This window comes from Amia ocellicauda, unplaced genomic scaffold (assembly GCF_036373705.1).
Source record: "Amia ocellicauda isolate fAmiCal2 unplaced genomic scaffold, fAmiCal2.hap1 HAP1_SCAFFOLD_117, whole genome shotgun sequence".
Classification (NCBI taxonomy): Eukaryota; Metazoa; Chordata; class Actinopteri; order Amiiformes; family Amiidae; genus Amia; species Amia ocellicauda.
The window spans coordinates 86,771-109,603 of record NW_027102682.1 but is presented as its reverse complement, the minus strand read 5'-3'; the positions used below and the strand labels follow the sequence as shown (position 1 = coordinate 109,603).

General features: G+C 41.2%; 1 protein-coding gene across 1 annotated transcript; it reads right to left on the bottom strand.

The window, feature by feature from the left end:
- Positions 1-13,142: 13,142 nt before the first annotated feature.
- On the bottom strand, positions 13,143-21,111 carry LOC136721590 (uncharacterized). The gene is made up of 2 exons (XM_066697409.1): positions 20,854-21,111; positions 13,143-20,696 (listed from the first exon to the last, which is right to left on the bottom strand). The coding sequence occupies exon 2, from the start codon at positions 19,756-19,758 to the stop codon at positions 13,675-13,677; it is 6,084 nt and encodes a 2,027-aa protein (XP_066553506.1). The 5' UTR covers positions 19,759-20,696; positions 20,854-21,111; the 3' UTR covers positions 13,143-13,674.
- Between the last annotated feature and the right edge of the window lie 1,722 nt (positions 21,112-22,833).

Sequence of the window (22,833 nt, the reverse complement as noted above, 5' to 3'; positions counted from 1 at the left end):
TTATCACTTCCTGTTTCCTTCAGTTCCATAGAAATAAATGAACTGTTAACCGGAAGTGATAATCAGGAAGTAACAGGAAGTAATTTGATTACATTTTACTCTTTAAATTGTGTAACTGATAGAAAGTTGGTTCCTTAATAATGTATTTATATAATTTAATACTTAACTTAAAACCCCTATTGTTAAACATTATTTTAAGGCTCTGATTTAGGAAATGATTAGTTAAATTAAGGGTTCAATTAAGTAATTGAAAGCTTGGTTGGAACACAAACCAGCAGGGTAGGTGGTCCTCCAGGACAGGTTTGTGAACCACTGATTTAGAGATATCTCCAAATAAACAGGAAGTCTTTTGCAGGTATCTCTAAATCATTTAAAGATATCTGCAAATCATTTAGCGATATCTCTAAATGTACTTTAAATGAGATATCTGGAATTATTTGAAGATATCTTGAAATATGTGCAGGTATCTTTAAACGAATTAAAGATGTCTCTAAATTATAATTTGATTTGTCATACCTGTCTCCTTCAACACGACTAACCGAGTTACTACCTAAGTTATTACTTACAAAGGGGCAGATGGGAGATGAAAGGAGCTGTTGAACACACTGCATACTGTGCACACTATAAATAGTTATAGTAATAATATAGAATAATAATGATACATAATTTTTGTATATTGCTTTACTATTTTAGAGAAGGAATGCAGCACCCAGACGTAGTTCAAAAGCAACACGGGTGTTGGTTTTCAGACCTCACCAGGATTTGGCAATCCTTTGTTTTTGATAAACAGTTTTTGTGTTCTTTTGGTTGTTTTTAGACTTTTATTTCAGTGCTAATTAACTCCCTTTAAAGAACAGGCATCTAATTCCCCATTTTGAATGTCCTTGTGGGACGGTAGGAGAGTATAATTCTAATTTTTATTTTTGTTTAATTCTAACACTATCAACTATTCCCATCTGAAAGTGTAAACCAGCTGTCTAAAGCCAAAAGGAGGACTCTTTCCAAGTTTCAGGATGTGACATTTCATCACATTTCCAACAGCCAAACGGACAGGAAAGGAAAAAATCGTGGTGTAATAATAGTAACTGCTGCACAAAAGCAGGCTTTCTTGTTGTTTCCCTCCACAATAAAGAATCCGTCTGGGTCAAACATATCTCAACCACAACAATCATAATTTATGGATTGTGAACAGAAAAACAAAGCATATCACAGTAAAATGGATTTGATTTGAAGGCCTGAATTAATTTTGGCTCATACAGGCCTGTGTGTCTCTGCCTTTCTTTCTCAACTGAGAAGTCAGTTGTGTCCTTGTGCTGACTCCACTGCTCCAAAGTGGTTCAATTGCAACAACAGAGAAATGCATTTAGCACACATGTAGCCCCGTTTGTGGTAATGATTTTAAGAATGTTAGCATCCATCAATTATATACACGTGCTTCCTTTCACCTGAACACCACAGATATATTCTGCACTGAAATTGAACTTTCCCCACTGTGGGCAAGTCAATAAAATACATTCCTCATATTAAAGAGGATGGCAAATTCAGGTAATAAAGTAAATATGGCAGGAACAATTACAACATGTTTTCTAGTAGAATAGCCAAATAAAGTTGCTTTCAATTTGAAGTCACAAATATGATTAACTATAGTAAGTAAAACCCCCTGCTCAATGGCCCTCTGTCATGTGTCCAGCTGAAGAAAAGGCGGAGAAGTCTGAGCTGGGTCACTACTACTGTCGCCGCTGCCTGGGGAGGAGAGGAGACTCTGGCTTGAATACAGAAAATACAGCATCTACACAAATGACAGAGTATTGCTGAGTATCAAGTTTATCCAGAGAGAGAGAGAGAGAGATTGCAGACTGGCATTTTTTGAATAGATGATGTCAGTGCATTATATTGTTACACAGGCACTTCAGCCTGGATATGAATTGGAGTGAGACAGATGTGATCTGCACTCAAATGAAATGTGTTTTATGAGAGAAACGCTTGAGAGAAAGCTGGAGAAGTCAGAGCCCTTGTAGTGAGACTGAGACTGAGCACAACTACAAGTAGTTAGCCAGATTCAGATCTTTGATATATTATTGTGAATCTTAAATAATGTTCAATCGTGCATGACTGATACATCAATATAATCTCCATAATGAGGACTCTGTAGAAAGGCTTTATAATAATTATAGTGTTCCCTTATGAACGATTACCATGGTCAGCTTGGCATAAGTCTTTGCACTGCTTGGCTCTGTGGTTTCCTCCACTGTAAAACCCAAGAACGTGTGAAGTGTTTAATAGTTAAATGCCAGGCGTTTATTAATTCATAGAAGAGCTCTATTTCTAAACAGCAGTGTTTAAATCTATACGGATAAACACTGTGTTTAGGCTTTAGTTATTATTTGAGATTAAACGTGTTGTTTAATCTATAGATCTATTCATCTATTTTAACACAAAGTTGTATTGTCCTTTAAAACATTTGTTAGAACTGAAGAGCCATTATTAATGTTTAATATAAGCTGTATAATATTTTATATTGATATTAGAAATAATGACATGTGTGCAGACTTGGAAAAGTGGATTTATTAGTAAAGGATACACCCTTTCTTAATTCCTCTCACCGCTTCTGTTTTTCACGGGTTTGTCCATTTGTGGATTTCCTGTTTCTCCTCTCAAAGCTAAAGATGTTACCTCATTGTTAAGAAAAGCACAAGATGTGCAGTTTGTGTGCTGTAACAGGACCAGACATCTGCTCCTCCCTCGGGAAGGGCAGCCTACAGGCTTTGCGGCGCTTCAATCTGTTGAGCCTTTTTGATTGGACGAGCGGTCGCAACATTCCATGTCATTTTTACATAAAAAGCTACACGTGTGTTTGTAAAGTTAAGTCTCACTGAGGGAACGGGCCTGATGTGACACTTCCAAGCTAGCTTGATTAAACTTCTGTTCATGTTATCTCAATGCCTTTTCCAGTTATTTCCAAGAAGGGTTCAACAATTCAACAAATAAAGCATTTTGTTAAAAGTGACAAAACAGTGTATTTTTAACACAATACTGTGTTTTTACCAAAACAACAAAACAAACCTGCAAAACCAAACACCTAGCTCTCCAATCGAGTCACCATTAAACATGACCAGCCCCCTCTGTAATCTGAAGAGAGAACACCAAAACACAGAGCAACCAAGTTAAAACCCAGGACCATATCCATTGTCAAAGCCCATTAGTAAAATCTAAGCTGTCTCTGTCTCTGTCTCTCTCTCTCTCTCTCGGTCGGTCTCTCTCTTAAACACTTCTCCCTCGCACCCAACTCCAGGCTCTCCTGTCTTCCCAAGCTCAGGGAGCGGATCTACTCCAGGGAGCAGCTGTTCTGCAGGTGTTCCGACAAACTGAGCTGCTAGTAAAAGTACGGGTGCGCAGCGAACACGCCCAGACATCTGTGGGTAATAATGCACACGTTACATTACATTACCATTTAAAACCATTTGTTATTTCACAGTGACCAATTTCCTATTCCTGCATAGGTGACAGGATGAGATACCTAGGGTTTGAATGCTTCTAATACAGTAATAGTGTGGGAAAACTGAGGGTAGCCCATTCTGAAAGGTCCCTTCTGTCCGACAGGATGAGTAAGGGTTCAAATACAGTAATAGAGTTGGAAAACAGACATCACAGACAGTGTTTGCAGACTAGCGGGCAGCTCATCCTGATAAGAAGCCCATTTTGTCAGAATACCGGCTCAGTCACTGCTTGTAGCGGGAGCTCGTCACTGCTACCTCTGGGTTCTGGGTCTCTCTCGCCGGCGCGGTGGCTGCCTGTCTCGGGCCCATCGTCACCGCCACTCCGCGGCTTCTGGGCCTCACTCACCGACTCATCAGCGCTGTTCTGCGGTCCCTGGAGCTCACTCACCGACTCGCCATCTTCCTCTGGCGTCCTCTGACTCCAAACCGATCTGACATGGTGATGGGTCGTTCGCGAACAAGTGGGCTCTAAGAGCCGGCTCTTGTAGGTGAACGTTGGGAGCCGGCTCGCATATCAGAAGAGCCGAACCTATTCATGAAAATATAAAAAAATTAAGATTTGAAAAATCAAAATATTTAAATGAATATAATTAACTAATTCAAAGAAGGATAAAATAAATAAAATAATATAGGCCTAAATGCTCAAGCGCACACATTCGTTCTGACTGTCTGCTCAGACTAACAGCCTGTCAATCAGACACGCAGTGTCAACCACTGAATCAAAGATGCGTTAGGGAGGGCCGAGCCAACTCACTCACAGTCACACACTTAGCAGCCGAGGTGAGAGAGGAAGGACAGCTGAGAAAACAGCTGGAAAATGAGTCGGAAGCACAGTAGCATTTGGATGCATTTTAATAATGTAGACAATGTTACAGCACAGTGTAGAATTTGCCAAAACAAAATCTCATATAAAGCCGGTTCTACGCACAACCTACACCGGCATATGCAAACTGTGCACCCAACCGTGAAGCTAGCTATAGCGGAGCTTCGAGAAACTAGCGGGCCTGCTAGTGATAGTGGTGGAGCCAGCACCACCACACGTGGAGATGTATCCACTCAGTCAAGTAGGCCTACTCCGCGACCCACAGCAACGCAGTCTTCTATGGACAAGTTTATGCCAAAGTCTATGTCTGTAGCAAAACATGGCCAAATTGTTTTTTTAGAAATTATAGCAATAGAATAAATCAAATGTACACAATTCCAAGCAGGGAAACCATTTAAAAATCACTTATTCCACAACTGTGTGAGAGCACACAGGCTTCAGTGCGGGAAAGGGTTCAAAAAGCTACTGCAGTTTGCCTTACCACTGAGTGCTGGACATCAAGGGTAACCACTTCTTACATGTCGGTTACATGTCACTTCATTGAAAATTTTTCGATGTCTAGCTGTCTTCTGGACTGCTTTGAGTTCAGCAGCAGACACACCTGAGAGAACTTGGCAGAGGAACTGTTGACAGTGGCCAGAGAATGGCAAGTAGATGGAAAAGTGGTCTGTTGTGTTAGCGACAACGCAGCTAACATAACCGAAGCCATGAAAATGTCGAAATGGACCCATCATCCATGTCTTGCCCACACAATCAACCTGATTGTAACAGATGCTCTGAAGGAGATGAAGCCCAAAGACAAGGCCTAAAGGCCTAAACAAGACTGCACTACAAGGTGGAATTCAACATTTTATATGTTGAAGCGGTTTCTTGAGTCAAAGAATGCCATCATCTCTACCCTGGCCATCCATTGTCAATGCACCTGTTGATGCTCTGACCCAAGAGGAATGGGAGGTGGTGGAGGAGGTGTGCAGAGTCCTGGAACCCTTTGAGCAGGTCACTGTGGAGATCAGTGGAGAGAAGTACAGTAAGCAGTTATTACTACATCATTATTTAATCCAGTATTATATATACATATGAGCAGTAGATGAGATGTAGTATCAGTAGACAAAACATGAACCTGAACTAATAAGTTACTGTTCTCTCTTTTCAGCTATGTGACAGCCTCAAAAATGACACTCCCGTGTAAGGGTCTGCAGCGAATCACAGCCAGCCGCCAGAGAGAAGCAAATGTAACAACAGGACATGTGACAGAGTTGATGGACACCCTATGTTCATCAATGGACAGAAAGTTGACATGCTATAAGAAACCGCTGCACTTGACCCCAGGTTTAAGAAGTTAGCCTTCAGTGATGCCAGAGAGATTGATGAGGCTCTTCAAAGAATAACCTCAGCAGCAGGGAGGGACAGCCCCAGCAGTCAGCTGGCTCAGGCACCAGGGCAACAGGAGGAAGAGGGATCAGATGGAGCAGAAGCACCAGCAGTAGTGCAGATCCTCTGAGCTGGTGGAAGAACAAGGCCTCTGTCTACCCAGGACTTAGTAAAGTCATGACAGGGAGACTCTGCATAGTGGCCACATCCGTTCCCTCTGAGAGGGTCTTCTCGAAAATGGGACAAATAATTACAGAGAGAAGAAACCGCATCAGCCCCTCGAAAGTGAGGCAGCTTGCATTTCTGAATACAAATCTCTCATAAAAGCAAAATATGGTCAGCATTGCTGTGTGCTGCAGGTTATAACATGGCAATAAAGAAGAGAGAGAAAATAGGGACCAGTTTAATGTTTAAAGTGGGATGCTGCAGTTTTGCACATTGTTATTTATTTTTCTTTGATATGGTGCAATATTCTATTATTATGTTGTTCAGATTGTATTAATTTTGAATGGTTAGATTTATATGCACTTTGTTTATATACATTAAAAACTTTAAAAGCAAATGTTTAATTGCATTCTTTTTCATTACGAACCAATGCATTTTTAAATACATTGTGATTAAGGTAGAGTATGATTTCATTTAATAATTTAATTAGAATTGTTTTAACACCAATCATAGTCAATCTATAGCAAAGTAAAAATATATTTTTTTAAAGAGCCAAAAGAGCCGTCTCTTTTTGGTGAGCTGAGCCGAACGAGCCGGCTCACTGAAAAGAGCCGGAATGCCCATCACTAATTTGACACATGCGAGCGGGCACACCTATTTAAAACCTTGTACCCCGTGACTGGCTCCCCCAATCACCGCGCCCCCCAAGTTCCCAAAATCATTACATGTGCATCCCCATAACACAAACTGCCCGCCACCCAATACACATACACATACACATCCCCATATACTCCCATTATTCCATTTGCCGGGTCGCTTACTATATATATATTACATACATATGCATGTGTGTGTGTGTGTGTGTGTGTATATATACACCAATCAGCCATAACATTATGACCACTGACAGGTGAAGTGAATAACACTGATAATCTCGTTATCATGGCACAATGTTATGGCTGATCGGTGTATATGTTTTAGGTTTAGAGCCCATTTCAAGACAAATTCTAAAAATTTAATTAAGTTTGTGTTATTTATAATTAGTAGACTGCCTCTCCATTGAAATCAAATGCATTGGTGGTCATTATGTTCAGTTTTTTTTTTCTTTAGTCTACTCCTAAGAGCCTCACTGTGTGTTTATTATTATTATTATTATTATTATTAAAGCCCTTTACTGTAAAATGCGCAATGAGTTCAGTTCACACTACCATATATTGATGTAATTCTGGAAAAAATGCAACCATGCAGTACCAATGCTGTATGGGTTTCTTTGCTACACATTTTTGAAGAAAATGAAATCCCATATTGTACGAATACACAGACATGATCCACATTTCTTTGTGACATGTAGTATTTCAGGGTGCAGCTATTCTACTGAAAGCTGGAGTGCTTACAAGGCGCATTATGTAACACATCCACATTTCAGTAACACAGGACAAACGCGGGAGATTTGTGATGGAAACATGGCTTACAGAAAATGATGGGGATGAACACAAGTTGAAAGGATTCAAACAGTTTAGGAGGGACAGGCAAAATCAGTGAGGGGTTGGGGTAGCATTATATGTCAGAAATGACACTGAGGCAGAAGAACTCAAATTAGATCCCAGTAACGAAACAGAATCTTTGTGGGTCAAACTTTTGAATAAAAGATCTGGAGGATTAGTGGTAGGAGTGTGTTACAGGATACCCAACTCAGATATTCAGAAAGATGTTGCATTGTATAGTGTAATCAGGACTGCATGTAGGGATCCAGGGATCGGTACTAGGGCCTTTGCTGTTTATAATCTATATTAATGATCTGGATTCTGGGATAGCTAGCAAACTTGCCAAATTTGCAGATGATACTAAAATAGGTGGCTCAGCAGATACAATCTTGGCAGCACAGGCTATTCAAAGGGACTTTATTCACTTGTGAGCCGACACCTGGCAGATGAAATTCAATGTGGACAAGTGCAAGCTATTACATCCAGGTAACAAACATGTCCACTATAATGACACTATGGGAGGAACAGAACTAGAGGAAGTATCGCATGAGAAAGACCTAGGAGTCTATGTGGACTCCTCACTGTCTCCATCCAAACAGTGTGGGGAAGCAATAAAAAAGGCAAACAGGATGTTATATTGTTAAAAGTGTTGAATTTAAAACAAGAGCAGTGATGTTCAGACTGTACAATGCACTAGTTAGAGCTCATCTGGATACTGTGGACAGTTCTGGGCTCCACACTTCAAGAAAGATATCGCTGCTCTAGAGGCAGTTCAGAGGAGAGCAAGCAAAACATTTGGGAACATTTAAAAATAGGCTGGTTAGGATCCTTGGATCACTCAGTTATTAATGGACACCAAACGAGCACGATGGGTCGAATGGCCTCCTCTCGTTTGTAAACTTTCTTTGATTTGAGCTCAAGTTAAAACCAATGTTTTTCACAGTGATGCACTACTCTTTTGTAAGTCTGTGTTGAAATTCGAGGGCATGTTTCTCAAGTTTAATTGTCACACGTCAACATTTAAACTGACATTTGCTTTGAATTCCTCTGGGGAAAAAAGAAAAAACAATCAGGATGCTATCGTGCCATTGTCTGTATGAAAAAAACTCAAAATGCATGTTTTGCTTTTGAAATATGAATTTATTTTGGATAATTTAACTAACTGTATATTTACTGTACTATACTATAATGTATAGTCTACATTCACTAGCTTAGTAATCGCACAGCAGCGCCGCCCCCACAGCATCCAGTGCTCGGGGTCCTGGCTGCTCTTCAGACACAGGGTGTAAATCAAGGTAAGGTATGTGCGCCGGGTTTCTTGTGCACAGGGCAGGCATACAGGCTGGCCGGCTGGCGGCAGGGGTCCAGGGGGATGAGGTGCTGAAGGCCTAACCATGCACCACTGGCAGGGCGATGAAGAGGACCTGCAGGAGCAGTAACAGGAAGAGGATTATAAAACGCTGTATATTTCGAGGTCCATCAGTTTCACATCTAACATGCAATCTACAGCGGTTTACAATAATTGAACATCTCAGATCAGGTCATTATTATTCATTTAGGGTTCAGTTAAGTGTTCAAACTCGTGCTGCAGTGACATCTTATCAACCTGGTGCGTTTAGACAGGTTCATGCGTGTTGTCTCCTGGCACACAGCGGTCAAAAATCCCTTGAGGAAACAAAATAAAATCAGTTAATTCATTAATAAAATTTAATAGGGGTGTGGACAGTTGACTGGGTCGGTACTCCGTACTGCCCACTCGGGATCACAGCGCCCTTCAGTCAAGGCAGCAGTGTTTCCTGTGTGACACTATTTTGGGATTTTGACACACTCTCTGTTTTGCAACCTTGTTGGGGTGCACCCCCCCCAGATGATTTATTATTCAATAACTCAAAATCGAGAAAGAAAAATAAACATTTGACCAGTAATACTCACATTGGCCTCGTCGGTGCCTGTAACGGTTTGCGTTGGTGAAACATGCATGTTATCCACAGTACGGTTCTCATGAACATTAAGCTCAGCTATTTGTGTGTCTCTCTCTCAGTAATTTGCGTGTCTGTCTCTCAGCAATTCGAGTGTCTCTCTGTCAGCAATTTGCCTGTCTGTCTCTCAGCAATTTGCTTGTCTCTCTCTCAATAACAGATCCACTCTGAGAATCCCAGGTTTTGAAAGTAGCAGGGTTCTGGCTTCTAGTATAATGTCATGACGCTACATGACGTGTGTACTGTGTCGTGTTGGGGTATTTAGAAAGGATTCACCTCTGCAACTGTAGTGTTATTCAACTCGTTTATTACAGAGTATTGTACCGACACACCATGAGGCTTGCCCCCGCTCCCGGTGAACTCTCCACTCTCGCGTCACCTCATGCATATGCATAACACCACATACTGTACTGTACTGTCTGTGTATACAGATTGGATGACCACATTTTCAAAAGTAGATAAAATATGTATAATACAAATTACAGCACTTAAACATATGGTATTTGTTACAAAATAAGCATTTTGAAATGTGTTAATTGCCAGATATCTGCAATCTGCCAATTGCCTTTCTTTTTTGAGCAATTGTCGTGTTTGCAACAATAACAAATGTTTATGACTTCTCCCTGCATCAGGATCCCGATTACGGTTATTCACAATCATTGAAACTGGTTCTGTGAACACAATATCCCAAAGCATCAGTTTAGGTCCCACAAGACGTACTTTTTCAACTAATGTAGAAGCATTATCACCTGCTTTCACACAAATGTCAGATTCATTAAGCCGTTTTTGGTCAAACCAACACACATTTCTGTTCATAAAGCACTGCCTCCACCTGTGACACCTAGTGTGTTCGTGTAGAAAGTGCTGCCATTCAATATACCAAACTCCAATCACTACAACTCAACAAACTGGGATCTATTCATCAAAGTGTGGATATTCAGGACTGTTTCATGATTTTTTTGCGACAAGTTATTTTTTTACACCTTTTCCTGAAATCAGGAGAGATTAATCAAACTTCCAGGTCCAACTAGTTCTACAGCCATTGCTATCGGAATTTCATGCATAAATTATAATAGGGACAACCTACAGACCGCCTAGACAGCACAATCCCAAGAAAAAGGGAGCAAAGTCGATGCACAAATTGTGGATGAAGGATGAAAAAATCCACAGACCTGTCTCTTCTGTACTGTCCTATTAAACCAGTTGGCAAATTTGAGCATTGTACTTCATGTATGTACTATGTACAATTGAATGTACACTTATTATAGTACTTTTGTTGCCGTTTTTCTTGTATCGCCTGATAAGCCTTGTAACTGGATAATGGCATCTGCTACATATCTGTAAGAATGAGTAATTATTTACTTTATTTGTAAAAACTTACATCTGTAACTGTCACTGTCTTTTTCTGCACCAGGATCAAACAATGAAGACTCTGTATAGGAAGTTGAATAAAGTGTTTTTGTGATTATTATATAATGTTTTATATTAACACTAGCATTAGAAGTAGTTTTGTATACAGACTGAGCAGATTCGTTTTATCAGGACAAGTAAAGGGTCAAAAAGGTCGATTTGTTAGAAACTCCTGTCAGTAATGAAAGATTACACAGTGCCGAAATAGCCTACAGATGTCTGCTGAGAATTTGTTTATGACTTAATCGTTTCTCCAGATAGGCAGGAATTGTTTCTGTTAAGGAACGATTGACACTAGGTAAATGACGACCGTGGGATCGCATCTTCCTAGTGCACATCAAAGACGGACATCTGCTTTGGATCCATCACCTCTTCACGGGAGGACAGAACGTAAAACGGACCCGGACCTGTATCTTCTGATTGGATGAACGGCCATAAGATGTTACGTCATTTTTCCTATAAAGTTGTACTCATGTTTGTAAACATTAAGTCTCACTGAAGGAATTATTTCTGATGTGGAGTTTCCGAGCCGGCTCGATTAAAGTTCTATTTGCTTTATCTCCGCGACTTCTCCACATATTTCTGAGACGGTTCTACACGGTGTCTCTCTCCTTTCTGGAGAAGCTTGGATGGGCCAGTTGGTGTTCCAATGCTGCAGACAGCAGTGCTGTGTTTGATAACCCTACCACAAACAGGTGATGCCCTGCACCTCGTATAGGGGTTATTCTTCACCAGCGAAATAATCCTTCTGTCTTCTGCCACAGTTGTTTTCCGTTGCCTTTTGGTGTTCCTGAGCTCACCAGTGCGTTCTTTCTTTTGAAGAAGTTGCCAAATAGTAGATTTTTCCACAGCCAATGTTTTAGCTATCTCTCTGACTGGTTTGTTTTGATTTCTAAGGCAAAAAAGAAGACAAAACGCCACAAGAACAAAGAGGCACTACTAAAGACAGCTGCAGGCCTTGCAGAGCATCACCAGGGACTAAACCCAGCATCTGGTGATGGCTATGGGTTCCACACTTCAACATTCATTGACTGCAAAGGATCTGCAACCAAGTATTGAAACTAACAATTTAATTCAGGATTATGTTACTTTGTCCAAACACTTTTGAGCGCCTAAAATTGGGGGGACACATATAGAAATGGATGTTAGTACCCTCAAATTAAAGATGAAAGACTACACTTAAAGAATATCTGGATTGTTTCCTTTGAAATCCATTGTGGTGTTGTACAGAGCAAAAATGATGACAATTGTGTCACTGTCCAAATATTCATGGACCTAATTGTAGGTATGTTTTTAATTTAAAATACATTTTCTTTGTCTTTTAATGTTTATTCTTTTAAATGTACAATCAGTATCCTGTATTATGTTTTGTACTTAATCTATGTTACCTTCAGTCCTTTGCTGTAAATGCTTTGGCAATACTTGCATAACCTCGCCATGCCAATACAGCCCTTCTGAATTAGAATTTGACAAAACTGTATTCAATTATAATAATATTTGTTGTCAATGTAATAATATGACAAAATAATCCATTACTGTTACTATGATTATGATGCAGCTGTGTTGATTATTATTCTGGACTGACAACTGAAAGGTTGTTGGTTCAAAATCCTGTGTAGAGCACACTGTTACCAGATTGGGTGTTTTGCTCCATATCACCCAGTGAGACCATGCTAATATAATTTGCGTAACACACCGTACATATTGGGACAATGTAATAATTTCAGGCTATTTGGTCATTAAGAAAAAGTAAAATAGAACGTACAGCCCTTTACATACATTAAAAATACTAGTATTATTATTGTTATAATCAAGCCTAATGATAACAAATAATAAGCGGAGGAAAATAAACTAATGTGTGTAAGTAATTAAAGTACTGTATCTACATGTGCCAGTGAGCATGCATGATTAATTAAAACAGACATAAATGAACAAACTGTAGCTTATCTAATAATGACATAAACATCATACCGGTGTCTAGTATTATTATTATTATTATTATTATTATTATGATTATTATGATGATTATTATTATTATTATTATTATTACTGTGATTATTATTATTATGATGATTATTATTATTATAGCAGACAGGTATGAGATGGCTTATCAATGTAGTACACCAAGTAAAAAATAGGTTCAACACCATATATAATTTGTTTAAGGAAAATAAATATATTATCAAATAGTAGCGTAATATTCATCGTGGTACTCATCTGAAACTGAAAACAAAAAACAACATATCTTTATGTAGCTCCCTCCAGTAGTCAACACGAAGCACGAGGTCTTGGTTAAAAAACGGGGTTTTATTTCAACAACATATCATGTCAACCCGTGAGAACTGGGTTGAAAGAGAGAAAAAAAATAAAAGGAAATTATAAATACAATGCATGTATGTATGTCTTGAATACAGTTTGTGCCGTTATAGTTACACACTAGTTAACACAAGCTATGCACATGAAATATATCACAGACAACTGGATACAAAAGAAACATACCTCGTAGGCTGCTTCCTACTTAGGAGGGGCTAAATCTCAAAAGCCTTCTTCCTTGTCTTCTTTACTCGGATAATATACATTTAGATATCTTTATATTCTTAATATTTACTTAGCTCGGAGAGCTCTTGCGATGCTATGTTTTAGCTCTACACTTTAGATGTTGTGCCCCCTTTAATTACGTGCGGAACACAAGGATGGCGCTAATTAGTTCCGCCTCTACGATATCCTATTAATTTTAGGTAGGAACCAAAAAAATAGTCACAAACTTAACTAAAGCTGAGAGGCAGTTACACTCCCACCAAATCACAAGTGATTTCTCAGAACAGCTTGGAGACACACATACTGCATATAAACTGCACATAATATTAATTTCAAAGTACTAACTATTTACTTATTATCTTAACTTAAGAACTAGTTGAAAGAGTGACTAGAGGATGCTGGAGTCTTCAGTCTGCTTCCAACAATGTAACTGTCTTATGGATGGGCCTCTCCAAATGAACAGGTTTAGAGATGCGCTTTCCTCTTCCATCCAGAGTTGAATCGCCGATAAGCAACTTGAGCCTTCTCACTCTTCCGTCCTTTCCTGGGTACACTTCAATAACCTTTGCTAACTTCCACTGGTTTCGTGGTGTAGCATCATCTTGCAAAATGACAATATCATTGACCTTAGCGTTTCTGCGGTCTTTGGTCCACTTCTGTCTCTGTTGGAGATTGAGGAGGTATTCCTTTTTCCACCGTGTCCAAAAGTTGTTGGCTAAGAGTTGAACTCTGCGCCATCTTTTACGGAGGTACAGATCTTCCCTGACGAACTTTCCAGGAGGTGGAGAGATGATCGTGGATTTCATGGTCAGGATGTGATTTGGTGTCAAGGGCTCTGGACAGGATGGATCGTTCAGATGATCAGTGGTCAGAGGTCTGCTATTTACAACCGCCATAACTTCATATAGGAACGTTCGTAGTGAGGAGCAGTCAAGTTGTCTGGCTGACTGTTCTAGAATGGACGTCAAGACACTTCTGATAGTGCGAATTTGTCTTTCCCAGACGCCACCCATATGACTTGAAGCTGGGGTGTTCATGATGAACTCACATCTCAGTTCTTTGAGTTCCTCTTGATCCATCTCCTTTAATGCTTGAATGAACTCACGCCTGGCACCAACAAAGTTTGTCCCTTGATCACACCTTATTTGCCGTACTATTCCACGAATAGCGATGCATGAACGCAGAGCGTTAATGAAGGCATCTGTGGTCAAGTCGTCGAGCATTTCAATATGCACTGCTCTGGAACACATGCAGGTAAGTAAGAGTCCATAACGCTTTAACTCTTTTCTTCCTTCCTTGATGTGGAATGGCCCGAAGCAGTCCATCCCGCAGTAAGTAAATGGAGGGGTTGTTTCCATTCGATCTTCCGGGAGATTTGCCATCCTTTGTTGTTCTGTGCATCTTCTGAACTTCCTGCACGTTGTGCATTTGTAAATATGGGATGACACTGCCCTGCTGCATCCCAGGATCCATATACCATTGGATCGGATCTCATTTATGGTCATTCCCCGTCCCTGATGGTGCACTCTCTCGTGATAGTGCTTGACGAGTAATGCCGACACGTGACTGTCTCTAGGGAGAACAGCTGGATGCTTCACATGTGGATGAAGAGCAGCATGAGTTAAGCGGCCTCCGACTCTGAGGATACCTTGGTCATCCAGGAATGGACCCAACTTGTGTAACTTGTTGGCCTTGTCTTTGATTTGTGAGTTCTTATGACACTGGATGCCCTGTATTTCTTGAGAGAGGGTTGCTTGTTGGACCATCTTGATTATGCTGAGCTCTGCATCTCTCCTTTCCTCTAAACTGGTGCTTTCCCAGGACCTTGGCCTGAGGCCTTTCGCTTCCCTTGCACGCCGCTTTAGTCTGGCTATAGCTTTCACCATTCTTGACCAGTCAGAGAACTTTCGTAGACAATCTAACAGTGACCTTATTTCCTTTGCCAGGGTGTCATGAGCCTGGGCCTTCTTGATCTCTGGATCACTACTTGCAATCTCTCCCACCTTGACTACTTCGCTGGTCAGCTCTTTCTGCCAAAGAAAGCTTGGACCCGTGAACCAGTTGGAAGCTACAAGTTGTTTTGCTGCAAGACCTCTTGAGGCATGATCTGCTGGATTCTCTTCGGAAGCCACATACCTCCATTGCGCAGACTCCGTACTTTGCTTGATGCGTTCCACACGGTTTGCCACGAACACATGAAATCTCCTGGCCTCGTTACTGATGTATCCGAGGACAACCTTTGAATCGGTCCAGAAGAATTCCTGTAGGCAATCTATCTCCAGTTCCCTTTTGAGCATGTCACTGGTGCGGACGGCTACGACTGCTGCTGACAGCTCAAGTCTTGGTATGGTGGTAACCTTAGCAGGGGCTACTCTTGACTTCCCCATTACCAAAGAGCAGTGGACTTCACCTGATGCACTGACTGCTCTGAGGTACGAACACTCGCCATAACCTGACACGCTGGCATCAGAGAAATGATGGAGCTCGTAGCTCTGAACCTTAAAGTTTAATGGAATGTAGCATCTCTGAATCTTTACACCAGCCAGGTTTTGCAGGTCTTGGAGCCAAAACTCCCACAGGGGTCGAAGATCATCAGGTAAGATGTCATCCCAACTGAGCTTGTTATGACACATCTGCTGCAGAATCTGTTTTCCCACCAGGATGAACGGTGCCACAAATCCGAGTGGATCGTATACTGAAGCGACAGTGGATAAAACTCCTCTTCGGGTAAGTGGATTTTCTTTCACAATCACTCTGAACTGGAACTCGTCAGAAGCCACGCACCACTGTATGCCAAGTGCTCTTTCCACGTGTAGCTCTCCCAGGGCCATGTCCAGGTCTTGGGCAGCTTTTGCACATTCTTCTTTGGGGATTGAGGCTAGGACTTTCTTGCTGTTGGAAATGAACTTGTGCAGCCTGAGTTTGCCTTTGTTGCAGAGCTCTCTTGCCTCCTTCACTAACTGAATAGCTTGGCTTTCAGACGCTAAGCTTGACAAGCCGTCATCAACGTAAAAGTTCTTCTGAATGAACTTGATGGTGGCTTCACTGAAGTGTCCGTGTCCTTCGGCTGCGAGGTGCTTGAGTCCATAGTTAGCGCAGCCAGGTGATGAAGCAGCGCCAAACAAGTGGACCTTCATCCGGTAGATGGATGGTTTGGCTTCAAGATTTCCATTCTCCCACCACAGGAATCTTAGGTAATCTTGGTCTTCTGCTTTAACGTGGAACTGGTGGAACATGCGTTCAATGTCACACATGATTGCCACTGGACCTTTCCGGAAACGACACAGAACTCCCACCAAGGTGTTTGTCAGCTCTGGACCGGTCAGGAGATGGTCGTTTAAGGATGTCTCTTGAAATCTCGCCGAACAATCGAAGACAACACGTATCTTCCCAGGCTTTTGGGGATGATACACCCCATGGTGTGGGATGTACCATGCTGGAGCTTTATTGAGGTCTTCTTCTGGGACCCTTTCTGCATCTCCACGTGTTATGATCTCATCCATGAAGGTCTTGTAGTCTTTGTAGTACTGTTTGTTTCTTTTCAGCTTCCGTTCTAGGCATCTGAGACGGTGGATGGCGCACACCATGTTATCTGGTAAGTTGGGTCTTTCATTCTTGAATGGCAGTGGCATCTCATAATGACCATTGTCCTTGAGCCTGATGCCTCTTTCCATCTTTGACAGGAATCGGAGATCCTCTTGAGAGATGTGACTGTCCTCCAAAGACCTTTCGACAAAGTCCGATTCCAGCACCTTGATGACATCTGCAGGTGAGACTACCTCTTTGACTTGAGTTCTACAGACATAGTGAACTTCGCTTGTGAGGTTTGAAGAGGACTGAAGACCAGGCATCACTTGCCTCACGATGACCTGGTGACTTATTCCAATTTCATCTCCATAGTCAAGACATGGGTTGCCATAGCCAACTACGCTCCAGCCCAGGTCTGTTCTCTGAGCAAAGGGCTGATTTTCTTTACCAGGCACCACTTGCCTTGGGACAAGAGCTTGAGGACAGTTGTAGCCGATTAGCAGGCCCACGTCGCAGCTTTGTTGAGGAGCAATCTCGTCTGCGACGTGTTCCAGATGAGGCCATGCCTTTGCAGTCTCTGGTGTGGGAATATGATCTCTGTTTGCAGGGATGAATTCTCTTGAGTAGGTCACTGGCAGAGGAATTATCTTGTCTGAGTAGAATCCTCTCACTTGTAGTCCAGTCAGTTTCCGACAGGACACAACTGTGTTTCTTGAAGCCATTGTGGAGAGCTTTAGCTGAACTGGTTCCTTCTTTGTGTGAAGAGTCTTTGCCGTTTCTTCCAGGATGAATGTCGTGTCGCTCTGTGTATCGAGGAGTGCATACACAAGAACTTCACGATCTGGCTCACTTGTGACTGACAACCACACTGGAATGACTGTGGATGTATGAGTGTCTTTAACATTCTGTAAAACTCTGTTGGATGTTGACTCACGTGATGATCTTGCTGCCCTATCTTGTGGCCGCTCTATTTTCCTTTCCCTTGACTTGCCACTGTTCCCTGCTCCACTAAGCCGTGTTGACATCCTTTCTTCTTTGGTGCGATTATCATGGAGGCAAGCTGGATGTCTTTTTTCACACATATCGCAGATCTCTCTGTTTTCACAGTCCTTCGAGCGATGGCCAAACTTCAGACAGCCGAAACACAATTTCTTCTCTTGAACAAACTTGACTCGCTCTGAAATAGTCTCATCCATAAATTTGCGACACTTGTGTAGACTGTGACCTGCCTTCTCACAGAAGACACAGCTTGTGGTAACAGCTTTCTCGTCTGAGTTGGTTGCCAATACCTTTGCTCCATGACCTCTTGTCTTTGAAACCTTGATCTTCTCATTTTCACTTGGTTTTAGAGCGTGGAGGGACGTTATTGGGTTACAGGCGATTTTGGCTTCACGTGTGAGAAACTTGACGAACTGGCTAAAGCTTGGGAACGTGTGACTTTGTTCTTCCACTTCTATCACCTTCCTATTCCATCTTGAGGTCAGCCAGTCTGGAAGTTTAGAGAGTATTTTCTGATTTTCGTTGCAGTCGTTGAGTACTTCAAGACCTCTGATCTGAGACATGGCCGCCTCACAGCTGCGAAGGAAGTCAGCGAGTTCTTGAAGTTCCACACTCCCCTTAGAGTTTATTTTGGGCCACGTATCAAGCTTATCTCTGAAGGCCTTGGCGATAAGGAATGGATTGCCGTATCTCTCTTCTAGGATGGTCCACGCTGCACAATAAGCTGACTCTGTGCCTAGCAAGAAGTAGCCTTCAATGGCCTTTTTGGCTGGTCCACCCACATACTTTCGCAGATAGTATATTTTCTCTTCAGCTGGTATGTTTTTCCTGTCAATAAGTGTCTGAAAGGAGACTTTCCAGTCATTAAATCTGAGTGGGTCGCCGTTGAACGTTGTTGGTTCAGGTACGGGAAGACGACTCGCACTGATGGACTCTGCGAATGCTCTAACAAGAGCTGCAGTATTGTCTTCTTGTTTTGGTTGTGTCAGAGAGTGAGGTGGGGAGCAATGCTGCAATAGGCTACTTTCATGCTTGACTTCCTCATTCTCCTTCGGAGGGACACATTGATGGAGCAGCCCAAATATTTCTTCATCTGAGCATTCACTTTGTTCATATACTTGCTGTCTCGCCTTAGCAGCCTCTAGCTTCTTGATTGTCTCCAATCTTTCTAGTTCTCTGCGCTTGGCTTCCAGCACCCTTTGTCTTTCTGCATTTTCAGCCTCTTGATTAGCTCGTAAATTGGCTGCTTCAGTTTCGAGTCTTTCAAGTTCTTTGATATGACGTTCTTGCTCTAGCAGTACTTTTAAAGTGGCTTCATTGGCAGCAACTTCAGCAGCAGCATCTCGTCTTGCAGAAGACTGGCTTGAACGGGATGTTATTCTTGAGTTAGTTTGAGAATGAGCAGACGACTTGGTGCGGTGAGAGTTGACGCTTACTTTGTCTGAGGCTGCAGCTTCAATTACAGGCTCTATTGATTTCACTCTTTGTTCTTCACCCCCTCTTGTGTCTAGAAGAGCCTTTGCAGTCTGGATGATTGTTCTTGTTACTGCTTCGCAGGTGTCTGCTCTGCGACGTGTGTCTTGGTCGGGAATGTCAATGTGCCTTAAATCTTCATAAACAACGTTCAGATTATCTGAGGCATTGCTTATCTTAGTAATGTGGTCACGCAGCAGGTTGTTTGAGCATTGTCCACTCAGCGCTTGTTTGGCATCCTTAGCGATAGCTTTCCACTTCTCGTAGCTCACACTGAAACGGTGTGCAAATCTTCTTACTTGCTGATCGTGCAGTTCTTGGCCCTTTTCCGTAAACCTGCGGACCCTTTGGCTTCTATGTGGCTCTTGTGAGGAAGTGTGGTTATCTCCTGTGCCTTCAGCAGCTTGTGGTTGCATGTCTGCGCAGTGCTGCTGCGCGTCTTCACCTGCACCCTCTTTGTCACTCTCAAAGAAAAGCTCAAACTCTGACATTTTGCTTTAGTTTGGTTTAAATCTAAACTTGTTTTTTAGTTGAGTAAATTACCTTGTTCACAATAATCTAAGTTATGTTTAACTTAGCTTAAGCTCAATTGAGTAGTTGTTTTTAATCTCTGATATGTGAATAGTCAGCCTTTAATTACTTGCAGCTACTGACACTACTTTGGAGAAAAATTACTCTCTGCAGCTAAATTAACTTGCTTTTTCCAAAATAAAAACTGTACTAACTGTACTCAAAGACTAGTAACACTCACTTTGTGATCTATGGAGCTATGGTCTTCTTGCCTGATAACTTGTTATAGTTATATATGGCCTTATTTAAATCTTAAATTACCACAAATGAAATTAAACAAACCAAAAATATTAACTCTTAGTTAAACTTGTACATATACCACATTAAGTAATAACCATTCACTTTTAAGTCTAAATATGACCAATTCTGCCTTACTCTCGGTACTAATAGTTCTTAATATTCACATCCTACTCATCAGTAGACACAATATCAACACAGTAGCAATATCAATCCACTTCAATTTGAGAAAAGGTAAGTAAACAAAACATTAACTAATGGGAAATGCAAAGAAATGTCTCATTCTCTTGCCCAGAACGCTTAATGTCTCTGAATTACAGCTTAATTTGCGTTATGAAACCTGATTCTTCCGTGGGCGCTGCCTCTTCTCGCGCTGTCATGTGCGGATGTCTCGGCCCGACCACGACTCGCGCTCTCCGATGCCGTCTGTGAAGGCGCGCGCTGCGATGGAGATGTCTCAGCCCAGCCACGACTCGCGCTCTCCGATGCCGTCTTCCTCGCCTCCTCATGCGGAGCAGACGAGTTCTCACTGTAGCTCCCTCCAGTAGTCAACACGAAGCACGAGGTCTTGGTTAAAAAACGGGGTTTTATTTCAACAACATATCATGTCAACCCGTGAGAACTGGGTTGAAAGAGAGAAAAAAAATAAAAGGAAATTATAAATACAATGCATGTATGTATGTCTTGAATACAGTTTGTGCCGTTATAGTTACACACTAGTTAACACAAGCTATGCACATGAAATATATCACAGACAACTGGATACAAAAGAAACATACCTCGTAGGCTGCTTCCTACTTAGGAGGGGCTAAATCTCAAAAGCCTTCTTCCTTGTCTTCTTTACTCGGATAATATACATTTAGATATCTTTATATTCTTAATATTTACTTAGCTCGGAGAGCTCTTGCGATGCTATGTTTTAGCTCTACACTTTAGATGTTGTGCCCCCTTTAATTACGTGCGGAACACAAGGATGGCGCTAATTAGTTCCGCCTCTACGATATCCTATTAATTTTAGGTAGGAACCAAAAAAATAGTCACAAACTTAACTAAAGCTGAGAGGCAGTTACACTTTATATAAAGCATAACATGCTTACATGAAGTGTAAGAGGAACTGGCTGTCTTGTAATCCGGTCGTTTTTATTTTACTCCTGGAATTGCAAAGTCTTCTTGCAATTCCTTAGGTGTGTTTTTTTTCCACGAGACCATTTTGTAACTAATTCTGTATCCTCCTCCATGTTCAAGAACAGGTCGTACAGAAGTAGAAAGTGTCAACACGTGTGGAAAGTCAATGAATGAGTCTACAGCATGCATGTCATGTAAATAGACTACAAACAAATTGGCGATTTTACTAAAGCTTAATGGAAGACAGCATGTTACATGTAGCTTTATTGCTAACCGTGAAAAATAAACGTCATTTCCATAACATTTCCACAAACTTCAGGAAGGAGTATTTCATTTCTGTGTAGAAACATACGCTTCTTATAAATGTATTAGCAACAGGGAAATGGAAATAAGTAAGCATTCCTTATGTTTTGAAACCAGGAAACAAAGAAGAAACAATTCCTTGTTTTCTGAGAACTGAAAACTGAAATAAGTAACCATTCCTTATTTTATGAGATCCAGGAAACAAGGAAGGAATAAGTAGCCATTGCTTGTTTCTTCATGAGTCTAGAAACAGAAAAAAATACTTATTTCATTAAAAAAACAGGCAAACTGAAAAAGTAACCAACAACAAAACGTAGCAATCAGTAACCATCACTGTATTTGGAAAATTGGGAAACAGAAATAAGGAATAAGTAACCATTTCTTATTTTTTGGGAAACCGTGTTTCAGAAATAATAAACTATGTACATGTTCTTTGTTGAAAATCTGAAACCAGGAATAAGTGTCTATTACTTATTTCGTGTAAAACAGGGACAAATATAAAAAATTGTAATCATTACTTATTGAAAAAAAATGGAAACAAATGAATGAGAAACCATTACTTATTGATCAAAAGACATCAATCAGACATATAAAACAAGTAAACATTAACAAGAAATATGTATCCATAATTCATTTATTGAGAAATCTTGAAAAAAATTGAAATATTTAATCATTACTTATTTTGAGAAATCACAAATAAGTAACACGTAAGCATTACTTAATTTTTGAAACGTAAGCAATAAGAAATAAGGAATTAGTAACCATTACTAATTTTTTTAATAAATAAGGAATAAGGAATCAACTTCACGGAGGTGTCTGATAAGCTGACAATGCGTTGCACCTGGACGTGAGCCTCCGCGTCTGCAGCCTACAGCAAAAAAAGGGAGCTGCACTGCCGAGACTGGCACACAAATGCCTGGAGACTGGAGAATGCGGGCATCAATCCCGCTACCTCTCACATGCTAAGCGAGCACTCTACCACCTGAGCTAATTCCCCTGCCCTCAGATGTAAAGCCCACTTCTTCAGTCTTTACATGGAACGTCGAGAGTAAGTTCGTTCCTGTGCTTCAGGCAAGCTTGCATCCAACTGTGGACAACTTACTTTCCACTGTGACAGCCACTATGCCACAATACAAAAAGGATTGTCAGGAGCAAAACTTTCAAACTGACAGAAAACTTCAAGGCCTGTCGTGTGACTTGATTTACATGAGCTACAGAAACGTTCTTGAACATATGTATATAACTAAGGATTCATTGAGGTCGGCGTAGCGCATTCGCCTTTCTGAAACATGAAGGGCCAGGGCTCTCCCTTGTTGACGACTGCGTGGCCT

Coding starts and splice junctions, on each gene's coding strand:
- LOC136721590 (XM_066697409.1), bottom strand. CDS start 19,758: ATGTCAGAGTTTGAGCTTTTCTTTGAGAGTGACAAAGAGGGTGCAGGT.